Here is a 22,757-nt window from a genome sequence, read left to right on the forward strand (position 1 = left end):
AATCACAGCCTGATGGCTCATTGCCATCTAGCCATTTAACCATTTCCAACAGTGATCTTCACTGAACCAATTAATTGCACATACAGTGCTTCTCTAATTTTTATTCTTCCCACAGTTTTTGGCTGGAATTCTGTAAAGACAGTTTCTTTTATTAAATATGGTTGTTTGGTTTCTCTAAAATACAGGCAGGATAGCTGCTCAAGTAAATAAGTTACCAGTTTTCAGAGGGAGGAGTTGGTGCCCTAGTTCCTTTGTTAGTGATCAAACTCTTTTTTTTTTTTTTTTTGGCTTTATATTTTTAAATTATCATTTTAATTCCTGGTTTTTGTATGTTTATGTGATTTAATAATTGTCCTCATTATTTTTTTCATGCTTAAATTAGGTCATCTGTAGCCATTCATTTTCAAAAAAAAGGAGTCCTTGTAGATTGTTCTTAGGAAGGGTAATGATATGTTTTTAAAAGAAAAAAAATTACATTTTTAATAGCACAGATTTTCCCCCTAGATCTTTGCTTTTATTTTAAATTTAGGAAGTTTAATAATCACCCATGCCTTTTTTTAAGATGGTAAATATTTTATACAATTTTGAAGGTCACATTCAATTTACACTTATTAGAAAATTTTGCTTCCTTTCCCCATGTTTTAAAATACATCTTTATAGCTCATCTTACACCTAACAGTTTCTATCTCTTACTCCTTTACTCTGATTTTGTCCCTCCTCCCTCTCTTCACTGGTAACCACTAGTTTGTTCTTTATCTGAATAGTCACCCATTCTCTTATGAAGTGTTTTAAATGTTACATTATTATGTAATGTGTGAATGAATAGAAAAGTAAAGGTGGGGTTGCAAATAAGTATGTAAAGGATGAGCTTTTGATAAGTACAGCTGGGACAGTTGGCATTTCTATTTGAAAAATAAATATCTACCTTACCTCAGTTTACAAGTTGAATGTCAAAAACAACTATTTACAACTTTTAGGAGAAAAGCTTTGAAATATGTGAGTAAAGAGGGATCTCTTAAAGACAAAAACCAAAAAAGCACAAGCTGTAAAAGAGCAATCAGTGGATCTCAGACATTAAAAGTGAAACTTTCTGTAAGATAAGCCACCATAGATAAAATGAAAACCAAGATTGACATTGATTTACATGATAAAGGATCCATCTCCAGTATATTAGACTCTGAGGGTTATCTTATTTATTTGAATGCATTTTTAGATATACTGTACCAAGAAATAGTAACAGATAGGCTGTAAAAGAAGAAACCTAGATGACCAACAAAAGTATGAAGGGACTCAATTTCATTAATAATCATGGATATGTTTATGAAATTTGCTGACCATCTGAACTTTTTGAAAGAAAATTTAAGAGCTCGTTTTATCCTTTAGATATATTCAGGAAATTATATACACATCAAATCAAATAATATATGCTATACTTAATTGTATTTTATAATTGTCTTTATGAAGTACCTTTTATGATATATTTTTGAGAGTATGAAAGCTTTTTGTATTTGTTAGGAAATTCATTGCCCCTTTTCCCCCAAAACAGAATTTCAACATCTTTATGCTCTGTAAGATATTTTCATCCAAAATTTACCCCAAGAATATTCTCCAAGAAAACACACTGAACCTCATCTAGTCTCATCCTTTCTCTGCTGTTTGGCTGTCAGAACCTCTCACCATGTTGCCTTCATCCAGGCCCTTTCTGCCTTCTGAGGGGCCTCATCCTGCCTTCCTACTAAGAATCTGTAACCCTCTTCTGTAAAGCAATTATCCTTCAATTAAAAAATAAATAATATTAAAAACAAACAAACAAAAGAATCTATAACCCTCATTAAGAATACCTTTGGCTCTCTAGGGAATGGTAAAGTTCATAATTAAATTTTCGAACCTACTGGAATCATTCCTAAAACTTTGTGGGTTTTACAGCTACCCTATTAGATTCTCATTGTATTTGGAAAATTTTGTTATGAAAAGCTGTTCATTCCCTGGCGGAGCTGAAACAAGTAATATCACTTATGTTGGTATCCATCTCTGAATCCAAAATGGCCTCAAATTGGATTGAAATGAATGTATTCAAAAGGTCTGGAGTTATGGTTTTCTTTTCCCTCCAACTGCAGGTATTTTGCAGAAAGAGATGCTGCAGCAGCTCAGCAGGTCCTCTCTGATTCTCTTCATCCCAAATGCAGGTAATCATTAAAAATAAGAGGTGAATTAGGTTTTGTAGATTAGGTAGAATTAACTTCTGGCTCTATTGAAGAAATTCTCAAGAGAGTCAACCCACCAGAAGTGAGGCTTAAAGCTCTTTCAAACAAGCACTTTTGACAAATGCTGTATAGGAAGTTTAAAATGTCAGACTTGTTACAGGTTTTAGGATGTAAAGTGGCACTGTTCAAGTCAAAGATGTATTTACCTGAAGGGATTAGTAGTATCTCTGGTGTCTGGGAAGATTGAGGAGATGGGCAAAGAAGAAGGAGAAAGCAGAGTATGAAAGAGGTAAACACAAGGGACCACAGAGGGGGAACAGAGGGAAGAATGGAAGTCCTGAAGTCAGAGACCAAGTGAGAAAGTCTAAAATTGCTGAGGCTCTTTTATTTTCTTAATAAAATTCTAGATTGTAAATTGTTTGTGTTTTGATTTAACTTTCTAAATTTTTTTTAACTGATTGCATTAAGGGATATCACTAAAGAGGAAATAAGGTATTTTTCTTTGCTTTTGCTTTTTCTCACTTTTATTTGAGGCTAAGTATGGGTAATAATTTTTCAAGAAATATAAATTCATGAAAAATTTCTAAAAGCAAACATTTCCTGACATTTTATATAATATAGTTCGTTACATTTGACCTGCATTTTGGTAAAGAAAAAATCAGATTAGACTGACCTGATAGAAAATGTCAAAGTCTTTCTATAGCCGTGTCTATTGGAAAAACATTTTGAAATGTTACCTAAAGGCTGAACACATTACCACACATCTCTGATCCCATCTACTCCAAGAGATGGATAGTTTATTTGGGAATTTTGTTGCACAAAGCATATTAACTCTTCTATTAATGTATTTCTAATTGTATTATTATGAAGAGTATATACATGCTTTAGTCACTCTTATTATAAGGAGTTCTTCTATTATGTATTCATATTTTTGTATCACTTTTTGCTCCTCAGCATGAACAGAGTCCTTGTCAGTATTCATGATTACTAAATAAGTCCCAAATTTTATCATACTACTCTCAGAATCTATGAGAGGTATAGATTGACTTTGGGGCTCCCCTCTTATCTTATATTATACTGACTGTAGCTTCAATGGCTAAGATTCATTAAATTATACTATACTTCCCAAATTTATAATTATAATCTTTTAGAAGGTTAAGTTTTCATTTTCTTTACTTTTTATTTACTTTGAGAAAAACACTAAGATCCCTTAACTCTTTCTCCATACATTGCATGGCTAAAATCAAGCTATTTTAATTTTTTAACTACATGGAATTACGTGTTTCTGTTAATGTAGAGATTCTGAACTCTCTATAATTAAAATTGGCTGAGGAGTCTGTGTGCACTGTTATTCTGTGGAGAAGCATTAGGTAGAAGACATGAATCCTTCATGGTCCTTGGGAAGTGGCAATATGCTTAAAATATTTGTTAATAAACTATTGGAGAGGGATTAATTTTGTCTATGAACCATTCTGAAAGAAAAGCTTTATAATTTTATGTCCTGTGTTGGCCATCAGAGAGGAAGTATTAAGGGTTTGTGTGTTTACGCTTATTTAAAAAGAGACTAGAATGTGTGGGGTGGAGGGGCATGCAAATCCTTTGTCCCTCAAGCTACAAATAAAATTGAGTAGATGAAGTTCAACTATTAACCACTTCAAACTGGTGGTAAATGTCATTGAATACAAATCAGAAATCTTGAAATCACCACTGTCCTTCACCAGTGTCTGAAAGAAATATTTATTAACCCATTGTGATATCACCCTATATTCTTTCAGACCCTGAATATTTCAGGTGCTGAACAGGGAGAAGCCAGTAAATACTAAGGAAGGTTTTTCCCTGTCTACCCTTCAGCAAGCATTATACATTGTTGCTCATGTGAAGATCTATCCTGAAGTAACTTGAGGGATAAAAGCAGATTGGAGTTTAAGAGGAGAATTTTGACAGTTTGTTTTTGTGCTTGTTTGTGGTGTGTATGTTTCCTAAAGAGAGGAATTCCTTCTGTTTGGGCTGGGATATCCTATAGAGTATCATTACTTATAAGTATTGAAATGAGTGGAGGTCATTTGGTCTTTTCTGATATTTCCAATGCAGATGGATTTAATTTAACAAAATACAGAGACACTATGTATTTATAAAGCTTTGTTGAAAAGAACTGCTTATAAATTTGTTTATACAAAATTTCTTAAATTTCACACCTAACTCTTTTTAGTTTGGGTATGAGTTGTTTAAGGTAAAAATCTCCTGATGCCTCTTTGGCTGATAATTAGCAGTTACACTTTAAAAAGAAGTGGCTTATTTTAATATGAGTTAAAGACAGTTACTTTGAATTAGAGCCAGTCATTTATAGAATAGAAAGAAGTACTTACAGTAAAACACCAGTTTTGCATCATGTTTTTGTGGTCTTGTGCTGTGTGTAACGTGTGTCTTTTGATGTAGTGTTTGCATTGTTTTATGAAGAACTCTTTTTCTTACTTAGATGGAAGCTAAATGTTCGTAATAACGCTAACGTTAAAACTGTATTTAGTTCCAAGACGAACGACAGTTTTTAGTGTAGAACACTAAGTGAAGGTCACATTGGCCACAAAGAAGAGTGCAAGGTGGCTCCTGCCCACAAGATGTTGGCAGTATGGAAGTGGGTGAGAAGGGGCATAAGAAAGTACACAGACTAATAGAATGCAAGTTAGTATTTTCAGAATACCTTTATTATAGTACCATTTCTTCAGATAGTCTTATTCGGAAGCTCTAATTATAAACAATGTGTTAAAATGTGTCTGCTGTGGGTTAGTTATCTCGGCTTAGCCAGAGGAAGGAACAGAATTTTTAAAGCTTATGTGTCTCTCCTTCCCTTCTCTCCTCCCTCCCTCCTTTTTTTCTTTCCTTCTTCCTTTTTTTCACTATCAGTAAATGTTTATTTGGAATCTGATGTGTATAAGACATCACAAGTAAGGTTAAATAATATAATTACCATGAGGGAAAACCAGATGAAGTGCAGTGTGGGGAAATATGAGGGGGTGAGGTAGCATCTTGCTAGAGGAGAGAGCGATACCAGGCAAGGTTTCATGAAGGAAGTATTGTTTGATAATTAATGGATGATATAAAAGAGTATGTTTGACTTTTAGGTCTATCTCTCATTACTGTACTATAGTGAATAGGGATAAGTACCATGGCTTTAAATAATTCCATTTCCGAGCTCTGTACAAATTGCATTATAACTTTTTAGTTAATAACATTTAAATTGATTAGTGTTTGATAACTGAGTTATAGACATCCCCACATCTAGTCAACAGTTTTAAAAAAAATTAAAAGAGAACAGGTGCTAATTAGAGATCAAATCTTACATATTTATTTATTTGTTCACTCATTTATTCAGCAAATTCAGCAAAGCAGAATGGGAGAAGAAAAGGATGGATAAAGCAATTGGGTGAGTGTGGGACTCCTTATATAACGGGTTGTCAGTCTGAGCCAGAACCAGAACAAAAATGTCCTAAGAGCACTGCAAAGAATGACAAGGATGAAAATCCACTTGTCCTGATGGAAATAAATAATCCAGTTTTGAAAAGGACCTGCTTATGTTTTTCTGGATTTACTTATATGATTGTATGGTACTACTTTGCCTGTGTTCTAGTCATAAGGTTTAGAAAGTTATAACTGTATGGAAATGATTTTCAAAAATCATAATCTGGAATAGTATTTGCTAGAGTGCTTTTAAGGATTTCTGTCAAGTGTCTGGCTATTAGTTAAGATTTTACTTTAGAACATTTTTTATAATGCCTCATGTCATCCAAAAATATTTCTGAACAGAGAACTTCTTTTTTATGTGCTGGATTTATAGTACCAGAGAAGACTTCAGAACTCCATTTGACTTAATTTTGAATAGACATGTGGAAAATGAACTAGAAAATATACCCTGAGTATTAAGATACTAATTTTTCCTCATTTTAAAAGTAATATTTGATTTATTATAGAAAATTTCAAAAATATAGAGAAGTAAACAGAAACACCCTAGCATGTTACTCTAATATACCCATACTAATATTTTGTAGCATTTCTTAGAATATTTTTGTTCACATTTGAATGTATATAATAAAACTTGGCTTGTTCCTTGTATATTGTTTTATATCCTGCTTAAATCTTTAGGAATATAGTTTTACTAGCTGTAGTATACTATGAGATTACCATAATTTATTTCTCCAATCATCTTCTTTAGGATATGTGAATAATTTACATATCTTTGCCATATAAATGACTATCATTGCATATAAAGCTTTTTCATTTTCTGGTTTTTTCTCATATATTTGGGAATGGAGTTAGTAAGTTAAAGCATATAAACTCTCAATTCTCTTGGCAAACATTGTTAAAATTTTCTGTTAATTAATAAGATTCAGAGTTTTGATAAGACTGTGAGGAAGGGAAATCTGACATTGTCATAATTTAATAGTAATGTAAAAATCAAATTACCATTTTTTTGAGATGCTTACTTCCTATATGTGACACACAGTTGGCGTTGTGGCTTGTATTTTACAGGTACTCATTTGCGATTGTGGGCATCAATATAACTGATCTGGCATATAATCTACTGGTGAGCGGAGCTCTAAAAACTCATTTCTACAACATCGCTCCAGAAGCTCCAACATTATCACACTTCCAGCAAACATTCTGTAAGTGTCTTGTTGCTTAATTATTGACATAGACTTCTATAGAGAATGCTCTTGGCCAGGGCTGAAGCTGAGAGATCTTTGTGATTTGGTTGCTTTGAAGCCGTGAACTTCTCCTTTAGTTTGTATTTTGTTTTCTCATTCAAAACCACATACTTTCAGGCATCATGAATCTTTTCTCCTTCCCTCCTCTTGCCTAATATTCAATGTATCAACTTCCCATCTGACTTAAAGACATCATGGATGTCTTTCTCCCTCTGATCCAGCATGACACTTAACTGTACAGGCTTTGAAAACAGCCTGAGTTGACTCCAGATCTACATTTACTACCCTCCCCTAAACCTCAGCCGTCTCATCTATAAAATGGATGCAAAATGAGATGAAGATAAAATGTTTTTTTATTAGCTAGTGAACATTAGAAAGTGCTCCGTGAACATAGAAAGAGGAGGTAGTGGTTTAGTGGGGGATACAGATGGTGGTGGAGTTGTTGGTATTAATTTTACTGCTACTACTACTATTGCTACAGAGGGTAGAGTTTGCAGTTCCTTCTAACTGTAGGTACTAATAGAGGGAATTATTGTTGATCCTGAACCTGAGGTTGCAGTTGTGCTGAGGTTTCAGAAGATAATGATCAAGCCTGTTTAGTAGAGTCCTGGGATGCTATTGTCCAATTTTAAAAGCAAAATCTTAAAATGTAGCTATGTGTCGTTATTATCTTTGCAGGCCAGACGTTAACTGGTTTGGAGGAACATAGAAAGATAATCTGCCAAATCATCAAGTAACCCTAAACAATTTATAGAAGAAAGGCCTTATAAGTTATTTTGTAGTTTGTTGTTCAGTCGCCAAGTCGTGTCCAACTCTTTGTGACCCCATGAGCGTGCCAGGCTCCTGTCCATTTGAACATTGCTTATTGCACTAAGGGCCTGTACTTAAGCTTTTTTAGCAAGAAAATGTCAAAGTTCTTCTCCTTCCGGTTTTTTTTAGCTTTTTTTTTGTTTTCTGCTGTTAAGTTGGCAACCAGATCTGCACTCTTTCTAATTATGGTTAAGACCCCATCATTCCACCCCAAATCTACCGCAGAAAAGTGTTGTTCCTTGGTTCATTTTTAAAATGTGATAAAGTCAAAAGTTAACAGATATTTATTTTATTTAAATTCCTAAATTAATAGTGCTTATATTATCTAGGATTCTATCATCTTTTATATCTGCCTAATCAGGACATCCAGTTAAAGATGACATAATTAGTGTATGTATTACACTCCCTTCTGAAATTCCACTCAATAGAAAGTTCTTAGGAAAATCCTAAGGCAGAGGATGAGATGGTTGGATGGCATCATCGACTCAGTGGACATGGGTATGAGTAGGCTCCCGGAGTTGGTGATGGGCAGGGAGGGCTGGCGTGCTGCAGTTCATGGGGTTGCAAAAAGTCGGACACAACTGAGCGACTGAAATGAACTGAACTGAACTGAAAGAAAGCATAAACCCACAGAGATAAAAATCAGAAACAAGACAAGAAAATCTCATTTTGAAAGCTGGAAAACAGATTAAGTGGTGAATGAGTTAGTGGCCTTAAGAAAGCAGATCCCTAACAGGTGGCATGGAAAGTAAGAAGCAACCTGATTTATTCCACAAGACTCTTAAAAAGGTTCAAGAATTGGCAGCATTAAATATCTCAGAAATGAGGGTTAACATAAGACCAAAACTGGCAAGTTTGCTTGAAAATATGTTAAGAATCTCTTAGAGACCTAAATCCCGTTTTCCAAGAGACAGCTGCTGTCCTGCCCCCTCCTCAGCAAAGGCTGGTTACTTTCCAGAGAGAGAAAAATAAAGGGTTTCTGGTCTGATGAGAATCAGATACAGTTAATGGCAAACCATACTGAAAGTGATGATGAAGACTGAGACCCAGGCTCCTTCTCCTACCCAGTTCCTATCACTTTGGAAGCCAGTCAAGAGATTGACAAAGGCCTTCTCTGAGATCTGAACATCCCAAGAGAAAATAGCTGAAAACGCTGACCTCCGGGTCTGCCCCATGAAACAGCCTAGCAATATCACTCTACAGTCATGCTCACTATCAGCAAACCCTACCTAGTGCTTAGAGCTTCCAATTAACTTTTATTACAATTGGCTTTTTATTTAGTAAAATACACTACAGAGAGCCAAGTTATTATCAGATATTTGAGTTAGATGCTTAAAAACATGTCCTCAAATTCTTTGATACTTCTTCTGTTAGGAAGTAGGGTTTTTGCATTCCTGTCATCCGAGCCCAACTGACCTGACCAGTAAATAAGCAGAATTCATACTATGTGACTTCTAGGGCTACTTTAGGAAAGGCTTTCATTTGTGGGTAAAGAAGATGTGGTACATATATACAATGGAATACCGTACTACTCTGTCATAAAAAAGAATGAAATAATGCCATTTGTAGTGAATGCAACTAGAGATTATCATACTAAGTGAAGTAAGTCAGAAAGAGAAAGACGAATACCATAGGATATCACTTATATGTAGAATCTAAATTATGACACAAATGAACCTATCTATGAAACAAAAACAAACCCATGGAGGTAGAGAACAGATGTGTGGTTGCACGAAACAGGAGATTGGGGAAGGGATGGAATGAGGTTAGAGTTAGCAGATGCAAACTGTTATATATAGAATGATAAACAACAAGGTCTTACTGTATATCCTGGGGAACTATATTCAATATCCTATGATAAACCATATTGGAAAAGAATATTGTAAAGAATGTTCATATATATATAACTGAGTCACTTTACTGTGCAGAAGAAATTAACAAAACATTGTAACACAACTATATATCAATAAAATAATTTTTTTAAAGAAAAAAAGTTTTGATCTGGAGGTCAGGGATTGAGCTGCCTTTGGAAGCATGAACCACCATTTAAGGGATCTGATTCCTTTGTGTTGTGAGGAAATCCAGGACACACAGAGGAGCCATATGTAGCAATCAAGATTGACAGCCTCAGAGGAGGTCCCAATGGATAGTCAGCATCCACTACTAGACACATGAGTGAATATGCCTCCAAATGATTCCTGCCACCAGCTATCAAGTCACCACGCCCAACCTTCAGATCTTCCCATTTGAGACTCCAGGCATTGTGGATCCATCCCTCTTATCAATCAGTCAGTGCAGTTGCTCAGTCATGTCCAATTTTTTGCAACCCCATGGACTTTTAAGAGCCCATGGACTTCCCGGTCCATCACCAACTCCCAGAGCACATTAAACTTATGTCCATTGAATTGGTGATGCATCCAACCATCTCATCCTCTATCGTCCCCTTCTCCTCCTGCCTTCAATCTTTCCAAGCATCAGAGTCTTTTCCAATGAGTCAGCTCTTCGCCTCAGGTGGCGAAAGTATTGGAGTTTCAGCTTCAGCATCAGTCCTTCCAGTGAATATTCAGGACTGATTTCCTTTAGGATTGACTGGTTTGATCTCTTTGCCATCCAAGGGACTCTCAAGAATCTTCTCCAACACCACAGTTCAAAAACACCAATTCTTTGGCGCTCAGCTTACTCTATGGTCAAACTCTCACATCCATACATGACTAGTGGAAAAACCAGAGCTTTGACTAGATAGAAATTTGTTGGTAAAGTAATGTCTCTGCTTTTTAATATGCTGTCCAGGTTGGTTATGGCTTTTCTTCCAGGGAGGAAGTGTCATTTAATTTCATTGCTGCAGTCACCATCTGCGGTGATTCTGGAGCCCAAAAAATAAAGTCTGTCACTGTTTCCACTGTTTCCCCATCTACTTGCCATGAAGTGATGGGACCAGATGCCGTGATCTTCGTTTTTTGAATGCTGAGTTTTAAGCCAACTTTTTCACTCTCTTCTTTAACTTTCACCAAGAGACTCTTTAGTTCCTCTTTGCTTTCTTCCATAAAAGGGTGGTGTCATCTGCATATCTGAGGTTAATGTTATTTCTCCCAGCAATCTTGATTCCAGCTTGTGATTCATCCAGCTAAGCATTTCACATGATGTGTTCTGCATATAAGTTAAATAAGCAGGGTGACAATATATAGCCTTAACATACTCCTTTCCTGATTTGAAACCAGTCTGTTTTTCCATGTCTGGGTCTAACTGTTGCTTCTTGACCTGCATACAGATTTTGCAGGAGGCAGGTCAGGTGGTCTGGTAGTCCCATCTCTTGCAGAATTTTCCACAGTTGTTGCGATCCACACAGTCAATGGCTTTGGCATAGTCAATAAAGCAGAAGCAGATGTTTTTCTGGAACTCTCTTGCTTTTTTAATGATCCAGTGGATGTTGGCAATTTGATCTCTGGTTCCTCTGCATTTTCTAAATCCAGCTTGAAATTCTGGAAGTTCACAGTTCACATACTGTTGAAGCCTGGCTTGGAGAATTTTGAGCATTACTTTGCTAGTCTGTGAGATGAGTGCAATTGTACACTTTTTGAAAATTTTTTGGCATTGCCTTTCTTTGGGATTGGAATGAAAACTGACCTTTCCAGTCTTTTGGCCACTGCTTAATTTTCAAATTTGCTGGCATATTGAGTGTAGCCCTAGATAGCAAAAACAATAAGGAAGGCCTCAAGCATGAAAGAGAGTCTAAAGCAGGCAGAAATAAAGCCACTCTAAAGAAATAGAAACAATGCAGAGAAGAAAACTTTAGAAATATGTATCATTAATGCCCCCAGAAGATAAAGAGAAGAATTGCTACTGTGAAACATGAACAAGGTGCCATAGAATGAGCACTCAAGAGAACAAAAGAGTACTCTTAGAAATTAAAAATCAGATTATATAAATGAAACCTTGAGGGAAAATTAGAAGATAAAGCTAGAAACTCTTCCAGAAAGTAGAAGAAATATAGATGGAAAACAGAAAAGAAAGGTTTGAAAGGACCATTCTTAGACGTCTATAATAGAAGGGTCAGAAAAAGAACAGTGAAACTAAGGGGAATGAATCAAAGTAATATATCAAGAACATATTCACAACTGAAGGATGACTTTTCATATTTCAGCTAGTAAGAACTAGCGTAATAGATTAAAATGGATTCACACTCTGGTCCGTATCATTGTGAAATTTTATGACTTAGGGAGGAAATGATTCTAAATATTTCCAAGTCTGTCACATAAAGAATTGAGAATTAAGATGGCACTGGACTTCTCAACAGCAACATTTTAGTCTAGAAGATGGTATAATAACGTCTTCAAACATTTAAGAATGTTATTTAAAATCTAAGGGAATATAGTTTCCAATTTAGAATTCTATAACCAGTCTAACTTGCTAGTTAAATGTGGGAATAAAATAAACACATTTTTTAAGTGCAAGGTCTTAAACATTTTACTTTTTTGTATCTTTATAAGAAAGTTCTTGAAGGATGTGTTTCCAGGAAACAGAAGAGTAATCCTTATAGGAATAAGTGGGGTCCAGAAAGCAGGAGATCTATAAGGAACGAGAAGAGAATCTTCAAAATGAAGGAAGTAAAAAAATCAAGCAATGGAAAATATGTTATTTAGAGCTATGGAAGTCAATAATCAAAGAATCAACTGAATGAATTGAAATGTTTATTTAAGGAAGCAAGAATTAGGATAGGCAGGGTTTCTGCGGTTTTGTTTGTGATTTTGTAACAAAACTTATTAAACTATTTGACTCTATGTATAGTTTGATGCTCATCATCATTAATTGGGCTTCCTTTGTGGCTCAGGTGGTAAAGTGCAGGAGACCTGGGTTCGATCCCTGGGTTGGGAAGATCCCCTGGAGAAGGGAAAGACTCCCCACTCCAGTATTCTGGCCTGGAGAATTCCATGGACTCTATAGCCCATGGAGTCTCAAAGAGTCAGACACAACTAAGTGACTTTCACTTTCACTTTCATCATTAATTATTGGGGCTTCCCTGGTGGCTCAGTGGTAAAGAATCTGCCTGCAAATGCAGGAGTTGGAAGTTAGGTCCCTGGATTGGGAAGATCCTCTGGAGGAGGAAATGGCAACCCACTCCAGTGTTCTTGTCTGGGAAGTCCCATGGACAGAGGATCCTGGCGGGCTAGTCCACATGGTTGAAAAAGAGTTGGACATGACTTAGTGACTAAACAACAGCATCGCTAATTATTAGAGAAATATAAATCAAAACTACAATAAGATTTCGCCTCACTCTGGTCAGAATGGCCATCATAGAAAAGTCTACAAATAATAAATGCTGGAGGGCATGGAGCAAAGGGAGCCCTCCTACATTGTTGGTGAGAATGTAAATTGATCCAGCTTCTATAGAGAACAGTGTAGAGGTTCCTTAAAAAAAAAAAAAAAATAGAACAGCAGTCTCATTCTTGGGCATATATCCAGAGAAGACTATAATTCAAAAGGATACATGCATGCCAGTGTTCATTGCAGCATTATTTACAGTAGCCAAGGAATGGAAGCAGCCTAAATGTCCATCAACAGATGAATGGATAAAGAAGATATGATATAGACAGATAGATAGATATACAATACAATATACTCAGACATAAAAAAAGAGTGAAATAATGCCAATTATAGCAGCATGGATGGACCTAGAGATTATCCTACTAAATGAAGTAAACCAGGCAAAGACAAATATCATATGATATTGCTTTTATGTGAAATCTGAAAAAAATACAAATGAACTTAATAACAACAACAACAACAAAAGATAGACTGACCCACATAAATGGAAAACAAACTATGGCTACCAAAGGGGAAAGAGGGAGAGATTAAATTAGGAGGGTGGGATTTACATATACACACTATACATAAAATAGTTAACTAAGAAGGACCTACTGTATAGCACAAAAGTATACTGAATATGTTGTAATAACCAAAAAGGGAAAGAATATGAAAAACAATAGGTATACATATGTATAACTGAATTATTTTGCTGTACACCTGAAACTAATACAACATTGTAAATCAGCTGTATGTACATCAATAAGTTCATTGATTATGCTAAAGCTTTTGACTGTGGATCACAACAAACTGTGGAAAATTCGTCAGAGATTGGAATACCAGACCATCTTACCTGCCTCCTGAAAAACCTGTATGTAGGTCAAGAAGCAACAGTTAAAACTGGACAGGGAACAGTAGACTGGTTCCAGATTGGGAAAGGAGTAGGTCAAGGCTGCATATTGATATTGTCACCCTGCTTATTTAACTTCTGTGCAGAGTACACCATGCAAAACGCCAGGCTGGAAGACCCACAAGCTGAGATCAAGATTGCCAGGAGAATTATTGACAACCTCAGATATCCAGATGATATTACTCTAATGGCAGAAAGTGAAGAGGAACTAAAAAGTGTCTCTTAATGAGGGTGAAAGAGGAGAGTGAAAAAACTGGCTTCAGAGTCAACATTCAAAAAACTAAGATCATGACATCTGGTCCCATGTTTTCATGTAAATAGATGGGTAAAAAGTGGAAACAGGGCAGATTTTATCTTCTTGAGCTGTAGAATCACTGAAGATGGTGACTGTAGCCACAAAATTAAAAGATACTTGCTCCTTGGAAGAAAAGCAATGACAAACCTAGACAGTGTATTAAAAAGCAGAGACATCACTTTGCTGACAAAGATCCATAGAGTCAAAGCTGTGATTTTTCCAGTAGACATACAGGGATGTGAGAATTGGACCATAAAGAAGACTGAATGCCAAAAAAATTGATGCTTTTGAATTGTGGTGCTGGAGAAAAAGACTCTTGAGAGTCCATTGGACACCAAGGAGGCGAACCAGTCAATCCTAAAGGAAATCAATTCTGAATATTCATTGGAAGGACTGATGCTAAAGCTGAAGCTCCAGTACTTTGGCCACCTATGTGAAGAGCCAGTTCACTGGAAGAGACCCTGATTCTGGGAAAGATTGAGAGTAGGAGGAGAAGAGCAACAGAGGATGAGATGGTTGGATAGTATCAGAACTCAGTAGACATGAATTTATGCAGACTCTGAGAGATAGTGAAGGACAGGGAAGCCTGGCATGCTACAGTCCATGGGGTCACAGAGAGTCAAACACAACTTAGCAACTGAACAGCAAAAACATGTATGACTCGAATAAAAAAGCAAATTTTAAAATACTAACATTTTAATGACTTATTAATGGAAAGTGGAAGTCCCTTGTATTTGTGATTACAACTCTTACTTTGACAACTAGGTGATTATATTTACTCCTATAATAGAGAGACTAGGCCTCTTTAGAAGAAGCTAACTGTGCCCTGGATTTTTTATTCCTCTATCAAATGTAATCAGTTTTGCACATCTCCTCTTTAATATTCTTGCAGTTTCCTGTGTCCTTATGTATGTTTCTGTTGTGTACTAATCAAATGCAGTGAAGCAAAACCAGGACACAGTCAGGCAACAACAAATTTGCTGCAGTCCTGGGTTGGAAAGGCATGTTTGTATTCCAAACAGGCATTCCATCTAGGTGAAAGAATATATAAGAGCTCTGTTATTTTGACTTTACAGTATTACTCAGTGAGCACTGACTGCGCTGCCACGTCAATGTGCTGTAAGAATTACATTCAATCTAAAGCTCCACTGAACGTGCAGCTGCATTGAAATGAAATGAGATTAGGTGTAGTGAGCAGAAGGAAGTACAATGGCCAGAAGAAAAAAAAGAATTAGCTTTTCTTTGACCTTCAAAAGAAGGAACTATACACAGAAATAATAACCAGAAGAAGCGAGTCCACTGGAAAAGGCAGTTTATTTCATGTCCTAGCTTCCAGCTATAATTGTGTGATTGTACACCATTCAGGTGTCTGTTTAAACCCACTGTCCTCATCTGTAAAATGTAGACTTATCTGCATTTCCTATTCTGCTGTTGTGAGAATTAAATAAGAGACTGTAAGCAATAAAACTGTAAGCAATTAAAAGAGACTGGCTTCTCTTTCCTTCCTCTGCTCTCCATGTCATGTTAGCTTCCTTAGCTAACAAATCATTATCTGAAATTTTCTGCCTTGGTCCCTCCAAAAAACTGAGAGTTGGGCAGCATGGAGCTCTACCATTTCCTTGTATCTGTTACATGTTTGTTAATTAGCAGATGAGCCAACCAATCAGTAAGCCAAATGGGTTTGTGAACACTCAGTAATGTTATATAAATGAGTGAAGTTTTACAATCATGATATGTACCCTGGAAGCTAAGCCAGCATTTTCACATTTTGATTAGAATAATGTCACGGTGTCTAATTATTTTTCTGATGTAATAGAGAAAGAAAGTTCCAGGGAATCAGTTTTCAAGATTTACAGCTTGACTTTTGTAGCCTTGAGAGGAAGGAGAATGGTGTTAGATTATTAACAACCCCTCCACCTTCAACTCTTATTCTAGTCACTTAAACCTTTCAAAATGTTTTCCTATAGTTGCATGTAAGGTAGAAAAATTGTGAAACCAATGGATTTGTATTCTTCTAAAACCCTGTGCTGTCTTAGATAACGTTTAGAGTGAGTGAAATTCACATTGTGGAAAAGTGAATTCCTCATTAAAGAATTTTTCACAGTGCCTGTTTATTGTCAACAGTGGTAAATAAAGCAAAGCTAGTGGAGGCAATGGTATTCCAGTTGAGCTATTTTAAATCCTGAAAGATGATGCTGTGGAAGTGCTGAACTTAATATGCCAGCAAATTTGGAAAACTCAGCAGTGGCCACAGGACTGGGAAAGGTCAGTTTTCATTCCAATCCCAAAGAAAGGCAATGCCAAAGAGTGTTCAAACTACCGCACAATTGCACTCATCTCACAGGCTAGCAAAGTAATGCTCAAAATTCTCCAAGCTAGGCTTCAATAGTATGTGAACCGTGAACTTCCAGATGTTCAAGCTGGAGTTAGAAAAGGCAGAGGAACCAGAGATCAAATTGCCAACATCTGCTGGAACATCAAAAAAGCCAAAGAGTTCCAGAAAAACATCTGCTTCTGCTTTATTAACTATGCCAAAGCCTTTGACTGTGTGGATCACAACAAACTGGAAAATTTTTCAAGAGATGGGAATACCAGACCACCTGACCTGCCTCCTGCAAAATCTGTATGCAGGTCAAGAAGCAACAGTTAGAACTGGACATGAAAAAACAGGTTCCAAACAGGAAAAGGAGTACGTCAAGGCTGTATATTGTCACCCTGCTTATTTAACTTATATGCAGAGTACATCAGGCGAAATGCTGGACTAGATGAAACACAAGATGGAATCAAGATAGCCAGAAGAAATATCAATAACCTAAGATATGCAGATGACACCACCCTTAAGGTAGAAAATGAAGAAGAACTAAAGAGCCTCTTGATGAAAGTGAAAGAGGAAAGTGAAAAAGTTGGCTTAAAGCTCAACATTCAGAAAATGAAGATAATGGCATCTGGTCCCATTACTTAATGGGAAATAGATGGGGAAACAATGGAAGCAGTGACAGACTTTATTTTGGGCTCCAAAATCAGTGTGGATGGTGACTGTAGCCATGAAATTAAAAGACATTTGCTCCTTGGAAGAAAAGCTATGACCAACCTAGACTGCATATTAAAAAGCAGAGACATTACTTTGTCAACAAAGGTCTGTTTAGTCAAAGCTCTGGTTTTTCCACTAGTCATGTATGGATGTGAGAGTTGGACCATAAAGAAAGCTGAGCACTGAAGAATTGATGCTTCTGAACTGTGGTGTTAGAGAAGACTGTTGAGAGTCCCTCGGACTGCAATGAGATCAAACCAGTCAGTTCTAAAGGAAATCAGCCCTGAATATTCAATGGAAGGACTGATGCCAAAGCTAAAACTCCAATACTTTGGCCACCTGATATGAAGAACTGACTCATTTGAAAAGACCCTGATGCTGGGAAAGATTGAAGACAGGAGGAAAAGGGAATGACAGAGGATGAGCTGGTTGAATGGCATCACTGACTCAATGGACATGAGTTTGAGCAAGCTCCAGGAGTTGGTGATGGACAGGGAAGCCTGGCATATGCAGTCCATGGGGTTGCAAAGAGTTGGACACTACTGAGTAACGGAGCTGAACTGATTCACCTTTCAGTTTTAAATGTGGTAGAAGGAGGTCACAGTTGGGAAGCAAAATACAGTAAGTAGGTTCTCATATCAAATACTTAGCATTTATTCCAAAATGTCCCCAATCTAGACAACGTTTTTGAGACAAAAAGATTTGAATATGAAATTATGGTTCAAAGCAAAAGTGTCTTATTAACAATTTCATGTAGTTTAATGATCAGTCTGTATTATTCAGAGTTGATTTATAGTTTTCATTGTCTCATAATAGTCAAAATGCAATTGCTTGACTTGTCAGGGTAATTTAAAACTTTATTCAAATCAAATTTCAAGAGAAAAAAGGCTGAGTGGAGTACTTTGAAAAATCAGACCATTATGTTAATTTAACTAGGAGGGGAAGAATGAAGTAGTTACTGTCTACCTTTCAGAATATGTTCCAGATGTTATTCATATTCTAGAAATGGCAGAATTGATTTTTCCAATATTCTTGCCTGGAGAATCCCAGGGACAGAGGAGCCTGGTGGGCTGCCGTCTGTGGGGTCACACAGAGTCAGACACGACTGAAGCGACTTAGCAGCAGCTCTAGAAGAGTGAGAATAATTCTGGGACCAAGTGCAAAAATCTTGTAGATTGGTAGCTTCTACTTGCACTAGTTTTAAAGAATTTTTTTTTTTTTAACTTTACAATATTGTATTGGTTTTGCCATACTTCAACATGAATCCACCACGGGTGTACACGTGTTCCCAATCCTGAACCCCCCTCCCATCTCCCTCCCCATACCATCCCTCTGGGTCATCCCAGTGCACCAGGCCCAAGCATCCTGTATCCTGCATCAGACCTAGACTGGTGATTCGTTTCTTAACAGATGAAACAGTAGTATTTATTGCATTTGCACTCCATAGTTGCCGATACTTGGTTTGACATCTCTTTCAGCATTCAGGGTGATTTTGAATAAGATTAAGGATTTTTTTTTCCTCTTGCATTCTTGTCATTTGTCTTATCTCTAACAGGTTATTTGATGCATGAGTTTCATAAGTTTTGGATTGAAGAGGACCCTATGGACATAATGGAATTTAATCGTGTGCGAGAGAAATTCCGCAAGAGGATCATAAAACAGCTGCAGAATCCAGACATGGCATTGTGCCCGCACTTTGCTGCCTCAGAAGGTTTAATCAACATGTAGTCACCCACACTTGTTTTAATGGATAGCCCGGAACACTGCCTCATTATTGTGTTAGATCTCTGCTTAGGTCCCAGCTCATGCACTGAATGCACTCAGTGATTGTATGCATGCCTTTTGTTACAGTGTTTTCATATCTTGGTCATAATTACCAGATCCCCAGATACCACAATGTCTGGAGTATCTGTCATCCAGTGACTGCTCATATTGTGGCATCATGCAGTGTTACATCTTGCCTTGACACCTAGTATGGAGAGAGTTTTCTATTTTTTTAAATTGTCTTCCTCTCACTCATAATTTAGCATTGAAGAATTGTATTTCTCTAGCTGTATTTTATATGTAAAAGATTTAGCTGAATTTTGTTCTGTGAAAGCCTTTTAATTTATTGATATGTTTTGTGACTACAGCTGCTAGCTCTTCAGACCAGGTTCATGCTTGGACCTCATTCCAATAAAGTATAAGAATTTAAAATGATACAAACAGACACATGATAAGATAAATCATTATTACAAACACCACTGCACTTCATGAAAATGTAACAAGGCTTACAAGAAGCAAATTTAGGTAGGTGTTGTTTTTGTCTGAAGCACTACAGAATTATAATGTAATTTACCCCTAGTTGTAATTGTGGCATTGTCATCTGGATATCGTATTATTTTATTCTCATAATTTTACTGGCTTGGATGCCTAAATATGTTTATGATGCTTCAGCCTCAGAAAAGAAGTACGCATACTGCAAATGCTGCAAAAGCTTTTTCACTGCCTGCCTCTTGCTGAACTCAGAGTTAAACCCAGGCCCTGTTCTGATCCAAGCATCTTTGCTTGGGGCACTGAGTGCTGGCTGGTTTGTTGTCTATGTCAAAAAGTAATATTAAAAAAATTTTTTGCAAGAAACTGTGTTGCAAGAGAAGAACCTGACTTATGAAACTAATGGCCCTGTCTTTTATCAGTGGAAGAAGTAAATTGCTTGGCAGGGAAACAAAATCAAATCATTTCGAAACTGCTTAAAGTCATTCTAAAAACCATGATTTAGTTCAGAATTATGATTATAGTCTGTTAAATAGTATTTACCATGGCATTTCATCCCCATGGTATTTTATACCTCTGACTATCAATTTTAGTATTATTAGACGTTTGCATAATCATTTGCTTATTTAAGTGAATTTTGAGTATGGCCTAACTCAGTTATGAATAAATTACATGTCATTCTACTATAATGTATAGTGGATTTCATTTTAATATTTTTGTGTTTGTACACCTTCTGAATATGCAAATATGCGGGTGGGTAGAATGTCAAAGACTGACAACCTGGAGCTAAATATAAATCATGCCATTGTTCAGAGTAACCAGGTATGAATTACAGTGTGTTATGTCTGAGAGATTGCTTTTATTTAACTAACCTTGAGGACTGATATTCCTTTAATGAATGAACAAGATCCAGCTTTTTCTTTGCAACTTCCTTTAAAGCCTGATTTCTCTATTGTTAGCTGATATAGAAGATATTAAGGTGCCTGTTGTTTCCAAGTCCTTTCTAGTGCCTCTAGGATTTTGCTGTTCTTTCCCTTTCAGCTGCATGCCAGGTGGCAGGATTTTGCATGGCATCTTATATACCTTTGTGCCTTTTCTTAGAATGGGGAAGGGAAGGAGTTGATTTAATGCATGACACATACCATGAGTAGTGACAGGAATATATATTCCTCTTCAGAATAAGTGAGAATTTGTAAACCTGGTAAATGACCTGTTTTGGGAGCCCTGAGTTTCCACCATAGCTGACACTCTTATATATGAAGGTGTTATTCTATTTTCACGCCTTTGTAAGCTGTATATATGCATTGTCTCTTCCTATCCAGTATACTCATGTGTCACTAACATGGTTTGATAATGTGTGGTATTTAACTAGTTCATGTCTCTTCTGTAAGGCAGAGATCAGTTCAGTTCAGTCGATCAGTCATGTGTGACTCTTTGCAACAACACAGATTGCAGCATGCCAGGCTTCTCTATCCATCACCAATTCCCAGAGCTTGCTGAAACTTATGTCCATCAAGTCAGTGATGCCATCCAACCATCTTATCCTCTGTCATGCCCTTCTGCTCCTGCCTACAATCATTCTCTGCATGAAGGGTCTTTTCCAATGAGTTAGTTCTTGCATCAGGTGGCCAAAGTATTGGAGTTTCAGCTTCAGCATCAGTCTTTCCAAAGAATGCTCAGGACTGATTTCCTTTAGGATTGACTGGTTTGATCTCCTTGCAGTCCAAGGGACTCTCAACAGTCTTCTCCAACACCACAGTTCAGAAGCATCAATTCTTTGGTGCTCAGCTTGCTTTATAGTTCAACTCTCACATCCATATATGACTACTGGAAAAACCATAGCTTTGACTAGACAGACCTTTGTCAGTAAAGTAATGTCTTTGCTTTTGAATATACTATCTAGGTTGGTCATAACTTTTCTTCCAAGGAGCAATGATCTTAGTTTTCTGAATGTTGAGTTTTAAGCCAGCTTTTTCACTCTCCTCTTTCACTTTCATCAAGAGGCTCTTTAGTTCCTCTTTGCTTTCTGCCATAGGGTTATCATCTGCATATCTGAGGTTATTGATACTTCTTCCAGCAATATTGATTCCAGCTTGTGCTTCATCCAACCTGGCATTTCACATGATGTACTCTGCATATACGTTAAATAAGCAGGGTGACAATATACAGCCTCAACGTACTCCTTTCCCTATTTGGAACCAGTCTGTTGTTCCATGTCCAGTTCTAACTGTTGCTTCTTGACCTGCATATAGATTTCTCAGAAGGAAGATAAGATGGTTTGGTATTTCCATCTCGAAGAATTTTCCAGTTTGTTTTGATCTACACAGTCAAAGGCTTTGGTGTATTCAACAAAGCAGAAGGAGATGTTTTTCTGGAACTCTCTTGCTTTTTCAATGATCCAACAGATGTTGGCAGTTTGATCTCTGGTTCCTCTACCTTTTCTAAATCCAGCTTGAACATCTGGAAGTTCACGGTTCATATACTGTTGAAGCCTAGCTTGGAGAATTTTGAGCATTTCTTTGCTAGCATGTGAGATGAGTGCAATTGTGCGGTAGTTTGAACACTCTTTGGCATTGCCTTTCTTTGGGATTGGAATGAAAACTGACCTTTTCCAGTTCTGTGGCCACTGCTGAGTTTTCCAAATTTGCTGGCATATTAAGTTCAGCACTTCCACAGCATCATCTTTTAGGATTTGAAATAGCTCAACTGGAATTCTATCACTTCCACTAGCTTTGTTCATAGTGATGCTTCCTAAGGCCCACTTGATTTCACACTCCAGGTTGTCAGGCTGTAGGTGAGTGATCACACCATCGTACTTACCTGGGTCATGAAGATCTTTTTTGTATAGTTCTTCTATGTATTCTTGCCACCTCTGCTTAATATCTTGTTTCTGTTAGGTCCATACCATTTCTGTCCTTTATAGTGCCCATCTTTGCATTAAATGTTCTCTTTGTATCTCTAATTTTCTTGAAGAGATCTCTAGTCTTTCCCATTCTATTGTTTTCCTCTATTTCTTTGCACTGATCACTGAGGAAGGCTTTCTTATCTCTCCTTGCTATTCTTTGGAACTCTGCATTCAGATGTATATATCTTTCCTTTTCTCCTTTGCCTTTAGCTTCTCTTCTTTTCTCAGCTATTTGTAAGGCTTCCGCAAACAACAGTTTTGCCTTTTTGCATTTCCTTTTCTTGGGGATGGTCTCGATCACTGCCTCCTATACAATGTCACAAACCTCCATTCATAGTTCATCAGGCA

At 36.8% G+C, this 22,757-nt stretch overlaps 1 protein-coding gene across 1 annotated transcript in view; it reads left to right on the forward strand.

Moving 5' to 3' along the window:
• Positions 1–18,979, forward strand: part of ELMOD1 (ELMO domain containing 1) — a 44,215-nt gene extending 25,236 nt beyond the window's left edge. Inside the window, exons 6-10 of the mRNA XM_052653091.1 lie at positions 2,118–2,186; positions 2,673–2,696; positions 5,575–5,625; positions 6,729–6,862; positions 18,807–18,979. Coding sequence (XP_052509051.1) covers positions 2,118–2,186; positions 2,673–2,696; positions 5,575–5,625; positions 6,729–6,862; positions 18,807–18,979 — 451 coding nt within the window. The remainder of the gene's footprint in view (positions 1–2,117; positions 2,187–2,672; positions 2,697–5,574; positions 5,626–6,728; positions 6,863–18,806) is intronic.
• Positions 18,980–22,757: the final 3,778 nt, after the last annotated feature.

The sequence above is a fragment of the Budorcas taxicolor genome, chromosome 15 (genome assembly GCF_023091745.1).
Source record: "Budorcas taxicolor isolate Tak-1 chromosome 15, Takin1.1, whole genome shotgun sequence".
Classification (NCBI taxonomy): Eukaryota; Metazoa; Chordata; class Mammalia; order Artiodactyla; family Bovidae; genus Budorcas; species Budorcas taxicolor.